General features: G+C 40.6%; 1 protein-coding gene across 1 annotated transcript in view; it reads right to left on the reverse strand.

Moving 5' to 3' along the window:
• Nucleotides 1-22380, reverse strand: part of LOC136877796 (solute carrier organic anion transporter family member 74D) — a 134653-nt gene that overhangs the window by 106791 nt on the left and 5482 nt on the right. Inside the window, exon 3 of the mRNA XM_068228748.1 lies at nt 4034-4226. Within this exon, the coding sequence (XP_068084849.1) occupies nt 4034-4226 (193 nt within the window). The remainder of the gene's footprint in view (nt 1-4033; nt 4227-22380) is intronic.

Consider the following 22380-nt stretch of genomic DNA (forward strand, 5'->3'; position numbering starts at 1 on the left):
TCGAAGAATGCTCACATCTGGTATCCAGGTAGGAGTTAATCCTATCCACGAGTGTAAGATTGATAGTATATTGTAAGCAATTATTGCGTGAAATAACGTTCTCGTATGGAAACGTGTGTGCCGAGAAATTTTTTCAAAAGACTGGAAAAGTACTGCAGATCTCAACTATGAACCGCTTAATACCATTAACGAAAGTGAAAACAGAATGTCAGTATCTTGAACGGTTCACGAGTTATTTGAGGTAGACATCTTAGCTGAATAACCCTGCATAGTGTGTGAAGAACTGTAGACGGGATGTACTCCTACCTGAATACTAGAGACGAGCGTTATTTGAACTTGAGACGGGACAAGGTGTGCCTTGCTGCATATGCAACCACCACAACGTATGAGTTGAACGTGTTATCTAAAATGCCTGAGTTTGTATACAACCCTATGTGTAGGGGTGTATTCACTACTACGTGTTTCTGTGGTGGTTGGTAATGTGTTATGTAGTGTGATATGAAGAGGAGAGTGTTGGGACAGACACAAAGACCCAATTCCCGACCCAGAAGAACTAATCATACGCGATTAAAAAGCCCCGACTAGGCTGGGAATCGAACCCGGGACTCTCAGAACTGAAGACCTGAACACTGACCATTCAACTAAGGTGTCGGACACCTGAGTGTCCTTATATCTCCCCGTAAAATAAAGTTTCTCCGCGCGAGCTCTTCTTACCTTATTTTCTGAAGCGCCTTCGTAATATAATACTGAAACAATGGATCTAAAGTAAACTACGGTACATAAAGAAGCAGAATGTATATGCCAGTAGGCGTGAGGGAAGAATTTCAGTTTGGGATATATAGCAGAACCCTGCAAGGACTCTTACCGTTTAGTCCAAGCAGTATCATCTCCAGTAAGTACTGTATATGCTTCGGGTTCAGTTAATTAGTACTCACGTGCTCTTAATGCTCGATGCCACGAACCTACTACGCTGGCGTAGCAGTGGGAGAGGTGATACTCCCAGGTGGCGGATAGTGCCGGCGGACTTGAGGGAAATGAAATACCTCTAGCGGACCAAACACACAACCCCCTGTGGATGGGAGTCGCAGACGAAGAATACACCCACGGTATCCCCTGACTGTCGTAAGAGGTGACTAAAAGGGGTGACCAAGGGATGATCAAATTAGAACCATGAGACTACTTGTAATTAGTACCATCATGCAGGGAACACCATGGGTCGCATTTACTTGCGCGGAGTACTACTATGTTAGGTACGCACTAGGTTTGTGATTAGTAGCTATTTGCTTTACGTCGCACCGACACAGATAGGTTTTATGGCGACGATGGGACAGGAGAGGCCTAGGAGTGGGAAGGAAGCGGCCGTGGCCTTAATTAAGGTACAGCCCCAGCATTTGCCTGGTGTGAAAATGGGAAACCACGGAAAACCATTTCCAGGGTTGCCGACAGTGAGGTTCGAAACCACTATCTCCCGATTACTGGATACTGGCCGCACTTAAGCGATTACAGCTATCGAGCTCGGTGTGATTAGTAGCGACAGTGTGTGAATCAGGATGAGGGTCTTACAGTACCTGTGAATCGTTCCCCTATATATTAGCAACACCATGGGATGAGCGACACCATGGATCTTCCTTGCCTATGCTTAGTTCCTACTATGTGAGGAATACCACGGAATAGTTGGGGTCTCTGTGGTTAGTCAACTTATGTGAGGGGCGCCATAGGTTTTCGTTGCCTTTATTATAGGTTTGCGTTGCCTCTAAATAGCGCCGCAATGTGCGAAACACCATAGGTCTGTGTTGCATGAGCGCATTACACTACCTGTGAATAGTACTATAATGTGTGGAATACCGCGAGTCTACGCTATTTTTGATCAGTACCGCCAAATGACAAGTAGTATGGTTCTACTTTCCTAGCGATAAGTACCATTACGAGGGGCCGATGACCTGAATTTTGGACACGCTTCGACTACAAGCATAATCGATTCAGCATCGTGCTACAGAAGCAGTCCTTTGGTCGGTAATACTATTGTTTTGTGCCAGCTTCTGTGCATGTGAGGCTCTGTGGATCGGTTCCACTGATCGTTTTAAATTCATATCCATTCATTCTTCGTCCTCACGCTTTGAATTCTGGTCAGTGGAGGATTTAGGACTTTTAATTTGTCATAACATTTCGTAACATTAGGGGCCGATGACCTCGATGTTAGGCCCCTTTAAACAACAAGCATCATCATCATCAATGATCGATGCCGAAACCATGGGCCTGTAGGATTGCGTGGGGAGGAAATTTATCCATTGATGGGTAGTCCATTTGTACATATCTAGAACCTGCTTCCTTGTAATGCGCCATTTATTTTTTAACCCTTAAATGGATATTTTTGTATTGAAGGTTTTATAACAAAGGAAAATATTTTTTTTAAATCCATGTTGGAAGTTTTAAGAACAAAGAAACGTTTTTGCATATAAACATAATACTGTGTTATGCAACGAGCCTGTAATGGCAAGATGCATATGACTGTTTTCTCGACCATATTAAATATTAAATGTTGTTAACGTACTGACACTGCCTTCGTGACGATACTGACAATGAAACGGTGACCATTAAGTTCGTTCTCGACTATTAAGACAGATAAGAAGGAGGCCATATTGTCCAGCGTCGACTTAATCAAAGGAAACATAAACATTTTCCAGTCTGTCAAATATACGAAATTTCAATATGAATATTGTAACACTGTAAATATACCTGTAAAGAATACACACTTTGTGTGTTCGACAGACTGGAAAGTTTTTATGTCGCATATTAAGACAGATGGCAGACTTGACATGCAGGGTTATTGAGCTAAGATGTCCACCTCAAATAAATCGTTAACCGTTTGAGATCATGGCGTTTTGTTTTCACTTTCGTTAATGGTATTAAGGGTTTCATAGTTGAACATAGTTACTGGGACATCGCACAAATCGCAGCACATGAGAATTGGTCTCGAGAGCATTGTCCATCACGATCCTGTCGAAAGAATTGGAGCAAGTTCAAGGCATTTTTAGATTACATGTTCCAATCATGCATTGTGGTGGTTGCATATGCAGCAAGGCACATCTTGTCCCGTCTCAAGTTCGAATAATGCTCGCCTCTAGTATCCAGGTAGGAGTACATCCTACGTATAGTTATTCACAAATTATGCAGGGTTATTCAGCTATGATGTCCACCTCAAAAAGGTCGTGAACAGTTTAAGATACTGTGATTCTGTTTTCACTTTCGTTAAATGTATTAAGGGGTCCATAGTTGAGCATGAAGTACTTTTCCAGACTTTTGACAAAATTTATCGGCACACACGTTTCCATATGAGAACGTTATTTCACACAATAATTCCTAACGATGTACCACGGTGTAAGATCCTACACCGTGTGATCGGCCTCAAGATTCTCGCGAGAGTCTCGAGATCCTTGACGTCAGTCTCGAGCGAGAGCATTGCACATCACTAGCACATAGCCTAGAGTAAACCATCTAGTCATGAGGAGAATACGAATTCGGAAAACACTGAAACGAAATAAAAATAGTGAAAGGACAAAATCCTTAACGGCTGTCAACCACGAATTGAAATGAAATGGCGTATGGCTTTTAGTGCCGGGAGTGTCCGAGGACATGTTAGGCTCGCCAGGTGAAGGTCTTACGATTTGTCGTCTGTAGGCGACCTGAGAGTCGTGATGAGGATGAAATGATGATGAAGACGACACATACACCCAGCCCCCGTGCCAGAGAAATTAACCAATGATGGTTAAAATTCTCGACCCTGCCGGGAATCGAACCCAGGACCCCTGTGACCAAAGGCCAGCATGCTAACCATTTAGCCATGGAGCCGGACAACCACGAATTACTTGATTGATAGCCAGTGTCCTTTTTGAAATGGTTAGAGCTCTTGCTCATGAACAGACAAAATTTTCTTTTGAAGAATCGGAGCAAAGTTCTCTGGGAAAGTTTTCCGAAACTGCAAAAGCCAAAAAGTTTATTATCATATCTACAATTATCATACTTCTTTCCTCACCTGATGTCCTGCTGGGAATCTTGAATCTCTTTTCCAGTGTGCTGACGATCGCCACGTTATAGCTGTACAGAGCAAAAAGGTTCAGCCCCATCAGACCGTGAAGGAACACGTAGCTCTTCTTGCTGGCGAATTTCTGCAGCCAGGCAGGATGGAAAGGCCCCATACCACATCGCGTATCATCCTCAGCCTGCGGCTGAAAATGTATACATATTTAGGAACAATTGTGAGTACAGATGGGGAAATACGCCCATCTTAGTGGAATGATGTAGTCAGGACAGCTTGTCTTGTAAATATAAAAAGAAGGCGTATCAAAAATGCCTTCTCAGACAAGAACTGATACAGATTGGGAAATATAATACCTGATGAGGCTTTTAAGTGGATACTACAGTGCAAAGGAATCGGGGATCTTTAGTGTGACGCCAGTAGTACACCATCATATTTTTCTTTCAATTCAATACTTTACAAGGAAAGTTGTCAAATCTTGTCAAAGATTGTTCAACATTGCTGAAGGTTTGACAAGATTTGAAAAAAAAAAATTGGCAAGGTTTAATAGCATTTTAATTTTACATGGAGAAAAGCAAACAGCATTTTAGGTTCTTAGACTAGCAGTGAGAAACTGTCTTGAAAAAAAAAGAAGAGAAACGTGCAATAAACCAAAATATGGATGGGGAAAATATTAATGTGGTTATCTTCAACATAATTTTTGCAATGTAACTGCCGTAACATCATTTGCAGGCGTTATGTTATATTGCATTTACTAACATTAATGAAATAAAAATGATAGCAGTCCGCCTCTGTGGTGTAGTTGTTAGCGTGATTAGCTGCCATTCCCGGAGGCTCGGGTTCGATTCCCTGCTCTGCCACGAAATTCGAAAAGTGGTTCGATGGCTGGAACGGGGTCCACTCAGCCTCGGGAAGTCAACTGAGTGGAGGTGGGTTAGATTCCCACCTCAGCCATCCTGAAAGTAGTTTTCCGTGGTTTCCCACTTCTCCTCTAGGCAAATGCCGGGATGGTACCTAACTTAAGGCCACGGCCGCTTCCTTCCCTCTTCCTTGTCCATCCCTTCCCAGCTTCCCTCCCCCCCCCATAAGGCCCCTATTCAGCATAGCAGGTGAGGCCGCCTGGGCGAGGTACTGGTCATTCTTGCCAGGTGTATCCCCCGACCCACGGTAGAGGTGGGATCCCTCACTGAGTCCGAGGGAAAAAACAACCCTGGAAGGTAAACAGATTGCAGGTTACCGTAAGGTAATAGAGGGGCTGCCTGACCGAGGCGGTTCGAATCCCCGTCAGGAAGTCGTAAAATTTAAGAAATGGGATTTCCATTTTTGGAGGTGCACATGGCCCTGAGGTTCACTCAGCCTACACCAAAAATGAGTACCAGGTTAATTCCTGAGGCCGGGCGTAGAGCTAACCACTCTACCTCACCAATTCCCGAGGTTACGGATAGTGGAAGCCTTTACCTTCCACCCCTCCAGAGGCCTTCATGGCCTGTACGGAGATGACTTTGCTACTGAGACCACTGAGTATAGGCAGGGATGTGCTTCATACTTAGCAATTAATACACACGCAACATTCCCCGGTCATACAGAAGCCATTTTTGTTGTTTTAATTCCCGTCCCGGCAATCTCACTATGCCTAGCAGCATTCGCACACCGTTAATACACGAATTCCATTGGTCAATTCTGTCAAAGACTTAGCAAATATTTGATTGATTAGAACATGTTCTAGCTCACTTTCAAGACTTTTGAAGACTTTTCAAGACTTGTAAAATATTGCAAGCGATTTGACTTGTGAAGTATTGAAAATTCTTGTGAAATCTTGTGACGTCTTGAATTTGACAAACATTTCATCGTGTACAACAGGCGGGGTAAGCTGTACACTTTGTTGAGTCATCTTTCGATTTACAATGATGACCACCTTTCAACTTCCGACAGAATGTATATAACCTACTTGTGTATCTTTAAGGATTCCTTAATGTTTGATAGTGGTATGGATGTAGTAAGACTTAGGCAAATGAAATTTTCTATGGAATAATATTGGAATTATCAGTTTCAACTTATGTGCAGTATTCGCCAGAGCTTTTGAGATGGTGCTGTAATTAATCATAACGAGAAGCCTGACTCTTTCGTCCGAAGATCGTCGATTGGAGAAAAGTACCACATCCACTGGTGAAAATGAGGGAGGAACCTGTTGCTGGTTTGCAACTACCTTCCGCTAAACTCTCCACCGATTGCGCACCGGGGAGTAAGGTGACCCTTTCTGCCAATGTCCAAGATTAAGAACATCTTCTGGTCTGTGGGAGTCTGATTAGAAAATGCTCCACTTTTAACCAGCGACAAAGATCTGTATTACGTAGAATACTGGAAGGAAGCCACTTCACTCACATTGGATATTGATTCTATTACGCTGTGAGCCATTTAATCCCTTCCTTCCCACTATACTTCATAATCCTGCTCTTTTATGGCAATGGAGTGTATTTAATATTCTTTCCACTTCCTCGAGGTTGGTTTCCTCTTCATGAACTCTATTGTTCGGGACTTCAACATTTCCTTTACATTAAGAAGATTTTCATTATTCTTCCCTCAGGACAGTAATTTACTAGAATCTAAAATGATTAGTTCACCAGATTTTTTCTAAAACAATGAAATGGACACAAGTACACAAATATGTGTTCATCAAGTGACTTGAAACAGTTCCTGCCCAGAACTTAGCCACTTAAAGAGCACTTGAATTAGCTTGTGGCAAATCACTCATTGCCCATCTGGATGGGCACAACGGACCACATAAGAGATGTGTTGTTTGAAATTCGCGACAGTCATATAGAACTGTCTTGGTCGGAAAATGCTTCCTTTTTATGTTTTCGTGTTTCATTTTTGTACTTCTGAGCTTCCCTGACTTCATAATTCCATCAATATATTTGCTTTCCCCCCATCTTTACACAAAGTTGTTCCTAGGCAATCCCTTGCTGTTTCTACACTAGCAACCCTGTATGCCACCCATTCTGAATCCTGAACCTGCTGACTGTCTCGTGTTTGGAATATTTCACTAATCATATCCATGTACTTCTGTCTAATTTCTTCGTTCCGGAGATCTTCTAACTTTAGGGTACGCGTCTGTTGACAGACATGAATTTCGCTACCTTAGGCCTGATGATACTTAGTTCACTGCAGAGCAAATAATTGTCTGTATCATCGAAACATTCCCGTAGACCAACATTTCAATATATTATCTGAATTCGAGGTCAATTTTGATATAGTCTATTATGGATCTGGTGCCCCTACTCTCCCAAGTGTAACGGTAAATAGCATTATTATTATTAGCAAATGTACCGTGCTTCGCTATGGTATTCTACACTGTATACGGATATCGAAGTAAATTACTGTACATGCAGTGAATAATATTTTTAAAATTGCATATCTCTTAGCGTTATCCGAGAAACAGCATGGGAAGGTCCCCATACGTTGTTTCCAGTGTGAAGTGTGAGTTGCGAAGTTGTGATGATAACGGCAGGCTCACTTGCCTACTGCCATTCACATTCAAGTTGGGAAGTATACATTATAATGGCAGACCCCATTGCCAACTGCGCGGTCACAATCGATTTGGGGAGTTTTCGTTACAATGGCGGGCCCCCTTTACTACTTCCCGACAGATTACATTTGAGGAGCGTTTATCATAATGGCAGACAACTTCCCTACTGCCAGTCAAAATTGAGTTGAGCTGTTGTCATAATGACAGGCCCCTTTTTTTACTCCCAGCCAGCTTACTGCCAGTCACACCGAGTTGGCGAGTTTTCATTAAAATAGTAGGCCACTATGCCCACTACCAGTCACATTTTAGATGGGTACATGTGTGTATAATGGCGGGCACCCTTGCCTACAGCCAAACCCAAACAGGTAGGGGAGTTTTGAACAAAATTGCATGTCCCCTTGACTTCTGGCAGTCAAATCGAGAAGTGAATTATTATCTACAATGGTAGTCCCTCATAACTAATGCTAGATACAAAGGGGTTGGAGAAGGATCCCATCCTACTGCCACTGAAAGTCGATGTGGGTAGTACTGATTACAATAGCAGACACACCCTTTCTCGATCGCTACAGATCGACATCAATGAATATAATAGATCGACATACGGAAAGTATATGCATGTTTACAATATTGCAGACCTTCAGTTACAGATTAACTGCTGCTAACGGTACGTCATATCGACAAACGGATTGTATCATAAGACGCCGTATTTAGCGGTCTAAACGGCTGGTCCTATGATATTTTCTTGTATCTCATAGACTAATGGGTCAGATTGAGTTAGAAATGCTGAATAGAGTGAAATTTGAGTAAGATTGTCTAACAGTACATTACTTTTCGGATAATTACGTGGCAACTAAAAAACATAGCATTTAGCTCCCATGGCTACTGGGTGGGCCAATGTCAGTGTAGAATTTGATGATTCTATCTTTCCTATAAGTGATTCATAGTATGACTTACGTGTGTGAAATTTGCAAAACTTACATAAAATCGAGAAATAGAAAGAAATCTACCGTATAGGGGATAGAGATACGACAAAATGTCACAGGACCAAAGATGTAGATCACTCCAAATTGAACGGAGATTGCGCCATCCGTTTTGTGATACGACTTACCGTTTAGTAACAAAATACCTCGAACGAAGGTCTGCACTATCATTAAAATTGCCTCCACATTTCCATATTCTTCGTGGATTAAAAATGAAAAATTTAAAGATCTTGGAAGCTTTCCATCAGTTACAGGCTAAAACGTATAGTTTGCCAAATTTCAATTTTCTAGCTCCTCTGGCAGATTGTGCCGCAATCTTGAATTTGAGGGAGGGGGTAAAAGGAGGACTTACAGGAAACTAAAGCTACACAATATGCAGGTGGTCATTATTACCCCTTAAACGGATAGCTGTACGAATATTTCGCAAAAATAGTCAATGCACAGACACGCGGGCGTTACGATTTTATTTATATACTAGCAAATATATCTGTGCTTCGCTACGGTATTCTACATTGTACACGGATATCGAAGTAAATTACTGTGCATGCAGTGTATGATAATTTTTTAATTGTATGTCTTAGCGTTATCCAGAAACAGCAGGGAGAGATTCCCATACGTCGTTTCCAATGTAAAGTGCGAGTTGCGGAGCCGTGATGATAACGGCAGGCTCACTTCCTTACTGCCATTCACAATTGATTAGGTAAGTTTTCATTATAATGGGAGGCCCCATTACCTACTGTGCGGTCACAATCTATTCGGGGAGTTTTCTTTACAATGGCAGGCCCCTTTCCTACTTCCAGACATTTTACAGTTGATAAATGTTTAATATAATAGCAGGCACCTTCCATACTGTCAGTCGAAGCTGAGTTGTGTTGTCATCATAATAACAGGCACCTTTTTCTTAATGACAGTCACATCGAGTTGGTGAGTTTCCATTATAATAGCAAGGCCACTATGCCTAATGCCAGTCACATTTTAGATGGGTGACTTTGTTTATAATCGCGGGCACACTTGCCTACTCCCAAACACAACCGGTTACTGGAGTTTTGAACAAAAATTGCACACTCCCTTGACTTCTGCCAGTCAAATCGAGAAGATAATTACAATGATAGTCCCTCCTTACTAATGCTAGTTGCAAAGGAGTTGGAGAAGGATACAATTCCTACTGCCAGTCAAATTCGATTTGGAGAGTAATGATTAATGATTGCAATAGCAGACGCCCTCCTGCTGAGAGTCACTATCGATGTAAAATATTAATTATAATGGCATACACACCCATTCTACATTGCTACAAATCGACATCAATGAATATAATATATAGATCGGCATACGAAGTATATGCATGTTTACTATATTGCAAACCATCGTTTACAGATTAACTGCTGCTAAACGATACATCATATCGACAAACGGATTGCACCATAAGACGCCTCAGATACCGGTCTAAATGGCTGGTCTTAAGATATTTTCTCCTGTCTCATATATTTATGGGTAAAATTGAGTTAGAAACTTTGAATAAGGTAAAATCTGGGTAAGGTTTTCTTTAGGGTACTAATGTGACAGCTACCAACATAGAATTTGGCTCACGTATGGATACTGGGTAGGCCAATGTTCGCGTACAATTAAATGATTCCATCTTTCATATAAGTGATTCTAACTATCAATTATACGTGTACAAAGAGAAAAATGTAGGTATAATCGAGAAATAGAGACAAATCTAACATAAAAAGTAGATACGACGAAACGTCATAGGACCAAAGTTGTAGATCACTCCAAATTGAAGTAAGGAGTATGAGGGAGGAGTTCGAGAGCTTAAGGGAGATAATTAAGATACTCTCAGAGGACAGGAAGAAAAGTAGGCCTCCAAAAAATGTACAGGATACAGTAGGTGAAATAGAGGGATTGGAAGGAAATGGGGGAATTGTGGAAGACAGGTGGTCTAATGTTTTAAGGGGAAGGCGATTGCAGGCTAAGGGATCCATTCAGGATCAAAATTCAGGACAGGTGTCGGTGAGAAATCGGTACGAGTCACTGCAGGTAGAACAACCGAGGGAAGATGAGGAACAGGGAACTGTTGCCGAGAAGTTTGGAAGTAGGAGAAAGGGAAGAGGTAGGAAAGGGAAATGAGGAGTAGTGGATAGGAAAGGACAGGTAGAACAGGGTCATGGGATGGAGAAAAGGGAGGAGGAAGTAGCTTCTGCAGCTGTCAGGAAAGATAGGACTGACCAGGAGGGCAGGAGATCAAATGAGGTGGGTAGGGCTGAGGCTCTGGTCATGGGGGATTCTATCGTTAGACATGTCGGGAAAGTGTGTGGAGGAAAGAGTACTAGGGTAGAGTGTTATCCAGAAATTAGGTTAAGGCAGATGTTGAAGAAAGTAGAAGAGAAGGAGGAGGGAAAGGAGAAGGTGGCAGTGCTTCACGTTGGTACTAACAACGTAAGACAAGCAGGTATAAGTACCAACATAGTTGGGGATGTGTGGGATCTGGTAAGTGCAGCACGGATGAAGTTAAAGGAAGCGTAGATTGTTATCAGAGGAATACTCTCTAGGAAGGATACTGACTGGAAGGTGATTGGGGATTTAAATGAGACTATGGAGTGGATATGTGGGAAACTGGGAGTGAAATTTCTAGATCCTAATGGGTGGGTAGGGGATAGCGATCTGCGCTCAGATGGCCTTCACTTAAACCGCAGTGGTACATATAAGTTAGGAAATTTGTTTAGAAGGGTTATAGGGAGGTACATTCAGGGAAACAGGGTGCGCTAGGCAGCGGTGTTAAGGGAACAGGGAACTGGAAATCAAGTGGGGATGACATAAAACTGTTAGTGCTCAACTGTAGAAGTATTGTAAAGAAAGGAATAGAATTAAGTAATTTAATAAATATATACTTACCAGAATTGTAATAGGAGTTGAATCATGGCTGAGAAATGATATAATAGAGCAGAAATTTTCTCACGGAACTGGAGGCTGTATCGTAGAGATAGGATAGGAAAGGTAGGAGGGGGAGTATTCATTCTCGTGAAAGAAGAATTTGTAAGCTACGAAAAAGTTAAAGATGACAAGCACGAAATTCTAGTGGTAAGGCTCATTTCTAAACATAATAGGCAACTAGATGTCTTTGGAGTGTACAGACCAGGAAAGGGTAGCGCAGATGCTGATTCAGAATTATTTGATAAGATAATCAGATATGTGGGAAACGATAAGGAAAGGAACGTGATCGTAGCGGGTGATCACAATTTACCAAGTGTCAATTGGGAAGGTAATGAGAACGACAGGAAGCATGACCAACAAATGGCAAATAAGTTAATATGGGAAGGGCACCTGGTTCAGAAAGTGATGGAACCAACTAGAGGGAAGAATATTCTGGATGTAGTGCTGGTAAAACCAGATGAGCTCTATAGAGAAACCGAAGTAATAGATGATATTAGTGAGCACGATGTTGTTTTTGTGGTAATTAAAAATAAATGTGAAAGAAAGGAAGAGATTAAAATTAGGACTGTTAGGCAGTACCATATGGCTAATAAAACAGGCATGAGGAGTTTTTAATAACTACGATCGTTGGAAAATGGTAAATAAAAATGTAAACAGACTCTGGGATGGGTTTAAAGCAATTGTTGAGCAATGTGAAAATAGGTTTGTACCTACAAAGGTGGTAAGGAATGGTAAAGGTCCACTATATTATAACAGGGAAATAAAGAGACTAAGAAGGAGGTGCAGGTTGGAAAGAAATAGAGTTAGAAATGGCTGTGGAAGTAAGGAGAAATTGAAGGAACTTACTAGGAAATTGAATCTAGCAAAGAAGTCAGCTAAGGATAACATGATGGCAAGCATAATTGGTGGCCACACTAATTTTAGTGATAAATGGAAGAATACGTATAGGCACTTTAAGGCAGAAACAGGTTCCAAGAAGGGCATTCCAGGAATAATTAATGAACAAGGGGAGCGTGTATGCGAGGATCTTCAAAAGGCAGAAGTATTCAGTCAGCAGTATGTAAAGATTGTTGGTTACAAGGATAATGTCCAGATAGAGGAGGTGACTAATACTAAAGAAGTATTAAAATTTACCTATGACAGCAATGACATTTACAGTAAGATACAAAAGTTGAAAACTAGAAAAGCAGCTGGAATTGATAAGGTTTCGGGGGATATACTAAAGACAATGGGTTGGGATATAGTACCATATCTGAAGTACCTGTTTGATTTTTGTTTGCATGAAGTACCAAATGAATGGAGAGTTGCTATAGTAGCCCCTGTATATAAAGGAAAGGGTGATAGGCATAAATCTGAAAATTACAGGCCAGTCAGTTTGACATGCATTGTATGTAAGCTTTGGGAAAGCATTCTTTCTGATTATATAAGACATATTTGCAAAATTAATAAATGGTTTGACAGAAGGCAGTTTGGGTTTAGGAAAGGTTATTCCACTGAAGCCCAACTTGTAGGATTCCAGCAAGATATGGCAGATATCCTGGATTCAGGAGGTCAATTGGACTGTATTGCGATTGACTTATCTAAGGCAGTACTGGCAAAAATGAATGCAATTGGACTTGACAAAAGAGTGACTGAATGGGTGGCTCTGTTTCTAGAAAATAACTCAGAGAATTAGAGTAAGTGAAGCTTTATCTATCCCTGTAAAAATTAAGAGGGGAATTCCTCAAGGCAGTATTATTGGACCTTTATGTTTTCTTATATATATATCAATGATATGTGTAAAGAAGTGGAATCAGAGATAAGGCTTTTCGCAGAGGATGTTATTCTGTACAGAGTAATAAATAAGTTACAAGATTGTGAGCAACTGCAAAATGACGTCGATAATATTGTGAGATGGACAGTAGGTAATGGTATGATGATAAACGGGGTTAAAAGTCAGGTTGTGAGTTTCACAAATAGGAAAAGTCCTCTCAGTTTTAATACTGCGTTGATGGGGTGAAAGTTCCCTTTGGGGATCATTGTAAATACCTAGGTATAAATATAAGGAAAGATCTTCATTGGGGAAATCACATAAATATGATTGTAAATAAAGGGTACAGATCTTTGCACATGGTTATGAGAGTATTTAGGGGTTGTAGTAAGGATGTAAAGGAGAGAGCATATTTGTCCCTGGTGAGACCTCAACTTGAGTATGGTTCCAGTGTATGGGACCCTTACCAGGATTACTTGATTCAGGAACTGGAAAAAATCCAAAGAAAAGCAGCTCGATTTGTTCTGGGCGATTTCCGACAAAAGAGTAGCGTTACAAAAATGTTGCAAAGTTTGGGATGGGAAGACTTGGGAGAAAGGAGACGAGCTGCTCGACTAAGTGGTATGTTCCGAGCTGTCAGTGAAGAGATGGCGTGGGAAGACATCAGTCGACGAATAAGTTTGGATGGTGTCTTTAAAAGTAGGAAAGATCACAATATGAAGATAAAGTAGGAATTCAAGAGGACAAATTGGGGCAAATATTCGTTTATAGGAAGGGGAGTTAGGGATTGGAATAACTTACCAAGGGAGATGTTCAATAAATTTCCAATTTCTTTGCAATAATTTAAGAAAAGGCTAGGAAAACAACAGATAGGGAATCTGCCACCTAGGCGACTGCCCTAAATGCAGATCAGTAGTGATTGAATTCGTTGATTGTGCCATCGGGGTTAAAATGAGAACTTTCAAGAAACTAAAATTAACTTACCATTTAGCTGCAAATTATCTCGAAACTAAGGTCTGTGCCGACATTAAAATTGCCTCTCTAATCCGATATTTTTCGGCGGTAAAAAATGAAATATTTTAAGATCTAGGAAGCTTTCCGTCGATTACAGGCTAAGACATATAATTTTGATAAATTTCAATTTTCTAGCTCGTATGGCAGATTGCACCTCATCCTTGCTTTGGGGAGAGTTTGGTTAAATGAGAACTTTCAAGAAACTAAAATTAACAAATATGCAGATGGTCATTATTACACTTGAAACGGATGAACGTAAGAAAATTTCGCCAAAATAGTCAACGTACAGACACACGGTCGTTACGATCTTATTTATATACGTAGATAAGTAATCTGCTCTACGTACAGCACCTTTTGAGCCATGTCCGCTGGACTTAGCCTGCGAAACCGACCGTTCATGATATCTCCCTTATTAATTCTCCTATCGAAAAATGTACATGACAAAAAGTTTTAGAGATGGATTTCCATCAACGTTGTTCGATTTCCAGTCAGGTTCGTCTTGTACATATTGTGGGAGAGTAAAATCATTATTTCGGTTCCCTATAAACCCCCAGTCCATTCCGGAAATTTGAAATTGTATGGACCTAAAAATCTACCTGTGGACAGGTGGATGATAAATATGAAGTTTGGTTGACATATCTCCAGTAGTTTTCAAGTTATAAGCAGTAAGCTTTACACACACCCGCTTTTGAGTTAAGACCGGTGGGACATGGGCTGAAAAACCGTCTGTTAATGATACCTCCCCTATTAATCCTCGTATCGAAAAAATGCACATGAGAAGAAAGTTTTAGAAATGGATTTCCATCAAGGTTGGTCGATTTCCAGTGAGGCTGGTCTTGTATATATAGTGGGAGAGTAAAATTACTGTTTCGGTTCCCTATAAACCTCCAGTCCATTCCGGGAATTTGACGTGGTATAGACCTAAAAACTTCCCTTACCAGGCGAGTTGGCCGTGCGGTTAGTGGCGCGTGGCTGTGAGATTGCGTCCGGCAGATAGTGGGTTCGAATCCCACTGTCGGCAGCTCTGAAGATGGTTTTCCGTGGTTTCCCATTTTCACACCAGGCAAATGCTGGGGTTGTACCTTAATTACGGCCACGGCCGTTTCCTTCCAACTTCTAGGCATTTCGTATCCCATCGTCGCCATAAGACCTATCTGTGTCGGTGCGACGTAAAGCCACTAGCAAAAAAAAAAAAATAAGAAACTTAACTTTGGACAGGTGGATGCTAAATACGAAGTTTGGTTGAAATATCTCCAACAAGTTTCAAGTTATAATAAATACCGTACGCTTTACACGCACCCGCACTTGAGGTAAGTCCGGTGGGACTTGTACAGAAAACGGTCCGTTAATGATATCTCTCTTATTAATCCTCGTATAGAAATGATGCATGTGAGAAAAAAGGTTTAGAAATTGATTTCCATTAAGGCAGGTAGATTTTGATTAACTTTGATTGTGTATATTTTGTAGGAGTTCAAAAATTATGGTTTCGGTTTCGTATAAACTCCCAGAAACAATTTTGGCCCTAAAACCTACCCAAGGACAGGTGGATTCTAAATATGAAGTTTGACAGAAATATATCCAGTAGTTTTCAAGTTATAGACAAATAGACAAACCCCAAAGCTAAAAATTATGCAGATTGTCATTATTACACATGAAACGGATAACTGTACGACAATTTCTCCAAAATAGTCAATGTACAGACACACGGTCGTTACGATTTTATTTATATAGATAGATAAGAAATCTGCTCCACGTACAACACCTTTTGGGCTATGTCCGCTGGACTTAACCCGCAAAACCGACCGTTCATGATATCGTCGTTATTAATCCTCCTGTCGAAAAAATGCACATGAGAAAAAAGTTTTAGAAATGGATTTCCATCGAGGTTGGTTGATTTCCAGTCAGATTGGTCTTGCATATATTGTGGGAGAGTAAATTCATTTTTTAGCTAGTTGCTTTTACGTCGCACCGACACAGATAGGTCTTATTGCGACGATGGGACAGGGAAGGGCTAGGAGTGGGATGGGAGCGGCCGTGGCCTTAATTAAGGTACAGCCCCAGCATTTGCCTGGTGTGAAAATGGGAAACCACGGAAAACCATCTTCAGGGCTGTCGACAGTGGGATTCGAACCCACTATCTCCCGAATACTGGATACTGGCCGCACTTAAGCGACTGCAGCTATCGAGCTCGGTAATTCATTTTTTAGGTTCCCTATAAGATCCCAGTCCATTCCGGAAATATGAAAAAAGTATAGACCTTAAAATCTACCTTTGGACAGGTGGATGTTAAATATAAAGTATGGTTGAAATATCTTCGGTGATTTTCAAATACGCTTTACACGCACCCGCTTTTGAGTGAAGTCCGTTGGGACTTGGGGCTTGTGCTGAAAAACCGTCCGTTAATGATATCTCCCTTATTAATCCTCCTGTTGAAACGGTGCACATGAGAAAAGTTTTAGAAATTGATTTCCATTCAGGATGGTAGATTTCCATTAATTTTGGATGTGCAAATTTTGTGGTAGTGCAAAATCATGGTTTCGGTTTCAGATAAACTCCCAGTACATTTAGGTATTCAGAAATAATATTGGCCCTAAAATCTACCCAAGGACAGGTGGATTCTAAAAAATATCAAGTTTGGCAGAAATAATATATCGAGTAGTTTTCGAGTTATAAGAACTTAGACAAACAAACAGACACCTAAGCTGAAAAATATACAGATGGTCATTATTACACTAGAAACGGATAACTGTACGGAAAATTTCGCCAAAATAGTCAATGTACAGACACACGGTCGTTACGATTTTATTTATATAGACTAGCAATTGTACCCGTGCTTCGCTACGGTATTCGACATTGTTTGCGGATATCGAAGTAAATTACTGTACATGCAATGAGTGAGATTTTTTTAAATTGCATGCCTCTTAGCGTTATCCAGAAATAGCGCAGGGAGGTTTCCATACGTTGTTTCCAATGTAAAGTGCGAGTTGCGGAGTTGTGATGATAACGGCAGGCTTACTTGCCTACTGCCATTCACGATAGAGTAAGAAAGTTTTTTATTATAATTGGAGGTTTCATTACCTACTGCGCGGTCACAATCGATTTGGGGAGTTTTCGTTACAATGGTAGGCGCCCTTTCATACTTCCTGACAGATTATAGTTGAGGAGGTTTTTTTTTGGAAAAACAGGCACCTTCCCTACTGCCAGTCAAAATTGAGCTGTGCTGTTATCATTATAAGGACAGGCCCCTTTTCTTAGTCACATCGAGTTGGTGAGTTTCCATTATAATAGCAAGAACACTATGCCTAATGCCAGTCACATTTTAGATGGGTAAATTTATTTATAATGACGGGCACACTTGCCTACTCCCAAACACAATCGGTCAGGGGTTTTTGAACAAAATTGCATGCTCCCTTGACTTCTGGCAGTCAAATCGAGAAGTGAATTATTATCTACAATGGCAGTCCCTCGTAACTAATGCTAGATACAAAGGAGTTGGAGAAGGATCCCATTCCTACTGCCAGTCAAAGTTCATGTGGAGAGTACCGGTAATGATTACAACAGCACACGCCCTCCTGCTGAGAGTCACTATCGATGTTAAATATTACCGATAATGGCAAACACACCCTTTCTACCTCGCTACAAATCGACTTCAGAGAATATATATATAGATTGGCATACGAAGTATATGCATGTATATGCACGTTTACAATATTACAAACTTACATTCACAGATTAATTGGTGGCTAAACGATACATCATATCGGCAAACGGATTATACTATAAGATGCCTCATTTAGCGGTCTAAATGGCTGGTCTTAAGATATTTTCTCCTCTCTCATCTAATTATGGGTAAAAATGAGTTAGAAGCGTTGAATAGGATGAAATTTGGGTGAAGTTTTCTCACTTTTGGGTACTAATTTGACAGCTACAAACAAAGAATTTGGCTCACGTATGGATACTGGGTGGGCCATGCTCGTGTAAAAATAGATGATTCTACCTTTCGTATAAGTGATTCGAACTACGAATTATACATGTACAAGGAACAAAATGTAGGTATAATTGAAAAATAGAGACAAATCTAATATATAAGGAATAGAGATACGACGAAACGTAATAGTACCGAAGTTGCAGATCACTCCAAATTGAACTGAGATCGTGCCATCCGTTTTGTGATACGACTTACCGTTAAGCTGCGAAATACCTCGAAACGAAGGTCTGCATCGTCATTAAGATTGCCTCAATATTCCGATAAAATGAAATGGCGTATGGCTTTTAGTGCCCGGATATGTCCGAGGACTTCGGCTCGCCAGGTGCAGGTCTTTTGATTTGACATCCATGTGTTCCTTCACCTGCGCGTCATGATGAGGATGAAATGATGATGAAGGCGACACATACACCCAGTTCCCCTGCCAGGGGGATGAGCCAATTATGGTTGAAATTCCTGACCCTGCTGAGAATCGAACCCGACACCCCTGTGGCCAAAGGCCAGCACGGTAACCATTTAGCCATGGGGCCGGACAATATTCCGAAACTTTTCGGGGGTAAAAATGAAATACATTGGTCGAGTCATAAGTCATAGCAACTATTTTTTCTTCTCACGAACAGGAGTCAACACGGAAAATCTAAGATATGCATTTGGAAACGTACGGTAGGCCTATATAGTTGCGTATGATGCCACTAGATGGTGTATGTAAACAACAGTGTAGGTCTAAGAAAGTTCAGTGTGTGAGTGAGAGCGTCACAAAATGGAAGTCAACAAGCAGGAGCAACGATCGTATATTAAAATAGCAGTTCTCTGCGGCAGAAATGCACGCCAATGCCATGCAGAGCTGCGGGAAGCATTAGGTGTGTATGCCATGCCCATAGAACAGTGGCGAGGTGGGTGGAGACGTTCAAACGGGGTAGAGTATCAACTGCCGATTTGCCTCGCCCAGGCGATCCAGTGTCCATGGACAAAGATGTACGGATGATGGTGATCGATCAGTGCCTGTAACCAGTGGAGGCCTGTCCCTTGCACATAGTCTTGTGTATTTGCTGTCTATACCATAATAAGACAATGTTTACCAAAGGCCTGAGTTCTGTCACTTTCCAAAGATAATCTCCTGAAGTCAGAATTTGTCTTCAGGCACTATGCATAACTACATGCCCTATATTTCCAAACGCGTATCTTAGATCTTCCGAGTTGTCTCCTGTTCGCGAGAAAAAAAATAGTTGCCATGACTTATGACTTGACCCTCATATTTAAAGATCTTGGTAGCTTTCCGTCGATTACAGGCTAAAGACATATCACTTCGCCAAATTTCAATTTTCTAGCTCGTCTGGCAGATTGTGCTTCAGTCGTGCTTTGGGGGAGGGGGAGGGATTGAAATGAGGACTATTCAGGAAACTAAAGCTAACAAATATGCAGATAGTCATTATTACACTTGTAACATATAACTGTACGAAAATTTATTCGAAAAGGTCAGTGTACAGACACACGGTCGTAATGAATAGATAAGGAATCTTCTATACGTAAAACACATTGTGGGGTATGTCCGCTGGACTTATGGGTACAAAACAGACCGTTCATGATATCTCCATTATTAATTCTTCTACCGAAAAAATGTACACGAGAAAAAAGTTTTAGAAATGGAGTTTCATCAAGGTTGGTCGATTTCCAGTGAGATTGGTCTTGCATATATTGGGGGAGAGTAAATTCACTGTTTCAGTTCCCTATAAACCCCCAGTCCATTCCGGGAATTTGACTCGGTATGGACCTAAAAACTTACATTTTCACAGGTGGATGCTAAATATGAAGTTTGGTTGAAATATCTCCAGTAGTTTTCAAGTTATAAGAAATACGCTTTACACGCACCGCTCTTAAGTCCGGTGGGACTTGTACCGATAAACGGTCCGTTAGTGTTATCACCCTTATTAATCCTCGTAACGAAATGATGCGCATGAAAAAAAAATGTTTAGAAATTGTTTTCCATTAAGGCAGGTAGATTTCCATTAAGTTTTGTTGTGTATATTCAGTGGGAGTGCAAAATTACGGTTTCGGTTTCGTATAAACCCCCCAGTCAGTTCAGGGATTTAGAAACATTATTGGCCTTAAAACCTACCCAAGAACAGGTGGTTTCAAAATATGAAGTTTGGTATAAATATATATTCAGTAGTTTTCGAGTTATAGACAAACAGACAATCACACAAACAAACAGACAGACAAACAGACAAACAAACAGACACCAAAGCTAAAAAATATGCAGATGGTCATTATTACACCTGAAACGGATAACTGTACGGAAATTTCGCCAAAATAGTCAATGTGCAGACACATGGTCGTTACGATTTTATTTATATAGAAGATTATTATTATTATTATTATTATTATTATTATTATTATTATTATTATTATTATTATTATTATTATTATTATTATTATTATTATTATTATTTGTATCAATTTAGGAAGGCTCGGCTTGTGCCGGTAACATAATGGGCTGATTCGGCCTAAGCAAGGAGTCACCCTCTTGATTATGAAACTACAGGTACATATATGTACAAATATTTACAACAGAAATAATTACAACATATACATTTATACAATAAATACAAACAACTTCAGACTTCTTATGTCCCCGTTTTGGGAATCTGTTCTTCAGTATTACTGGAACTGCGGCCTGGAACTTCATGCTGTTTGGCGTGAGTCAGAGGAAACGTCGTTCCTAGGAACTTTCTCACAATGTGGCTAGTGCTCAGGAGGGTGGCTTTCTGTAGTTTTACGTATGTGTGATGATGCAGGTTTAATGCGGCCAGAGAGCTGTGCAAGCTTTTTGGAATAACACCGGTACATGATTTTACTATTGGAACTGTGGTGATTGATTCTAGTTTCCACAGGCGTTGTATTTCTATTGCCAGTTCTGTGTATTTTGATATCTTTGTGGCTATTGTTGTTTGCAGATTGGAGGTGTTTGGACAAGCAATTTCTATAAGGGATGCGGATCTTTTTGATTTATCGATTAGAATAAATATCTGGTCTATTGTTGATGAGCGTGACATCGGTTATGACTTCTCGGTCTCATAGTAGTTTACATGAAGAGTTTTCGAGAATGGGTGGAGGTGTATATATTATTATTATTATTATTATTATTATTATTATTATTATTATTATTATTATTATTATTATTATTAAGCCCGCCTGGTAGCCTTGATCGTTAAGGCGTTGAAGTGTAAACGGTCTGACATCGTGGTTAGCCGGTTCGAGTTCCGTTGGTCGAAAAAATTTCACCATCAGAATGTTGGCCGGCAGGGTAGGGGAGGTGGTGGTATACAATTCCTGATCACTAGATTGCGTGGCAAAATCCTGGATTAAATTCCAAACCTCTCCGCAGTGCTCATATGGAGTGAGGGCATACGACGCTGTTGATGGTGATTCGTCCGTCGGATGGAGAAGTTAAGCCTTGAACCGACCCCTTGATGCTATTTGACAGGAGTAGGCTATGTGCCGGCACTGGGTAACACCCTCTCCCTTCCTACTATCATATATCACGTCATTCATTTCATCTCATCAACTCCTCTGGTGAGGGTGACGTCAGGAAGGGCATCCGGTCATAAAAACCCGCCACGACAGATTCATCTCACCTCATGCCCGACCCCGTAGAGAAACGAAACAAGGGTTGGACAAACAAATTATTATTATTATTATTATTATTATTATTATTATTATTATTATTATTATTATTATTATTATACACACATATATAATTATACACCGCTATGCCTTTTTAGCGTTCATTCTGCTAGCCTCTGTGAATTTACTAAATGTCGCCACAATTTATTATTATTATTATTATTATTATTATTATTATTATTATTATTATTATTATTATTATATCCACTATTGCGTGTTTCTGTAGTAATTTTCAGTGCGATGTGTTGTAGGTAAATGAAGATGTTTATTAACATGAACTCAAACACCCAGGCCCTGAGCTACGGGATTTAGCCAGTAGTGATTAAAATCCTAGGCCCAACCGGGGATCGATCCAAGGGTCATCTGACCCTATAGTTATTACGCTGACCATGCAGCCAAGGAGCCGGACATTATTATATGTAAATAAACGCTTATCATGGCATGTTTACACTCTTAACTACCATTCGATCAAAA

The sequence above is a fragment of the Anabrus simplex genome, chromosome 7 (genome assembly GCF_040414725.1).
Source record: "Anabrus simplex isolate iqAnaSimp1 chromosome 7, ASM4041472v1, whole genome shotgun sequence".
NCBI classification, from domain to species: domain Eukaryota; kingdom Metazoa; phylum Arthropoda; class Insecta; order Orthoptera; family Tettigoniidae; genus Anabrus; species Anabrus simplex.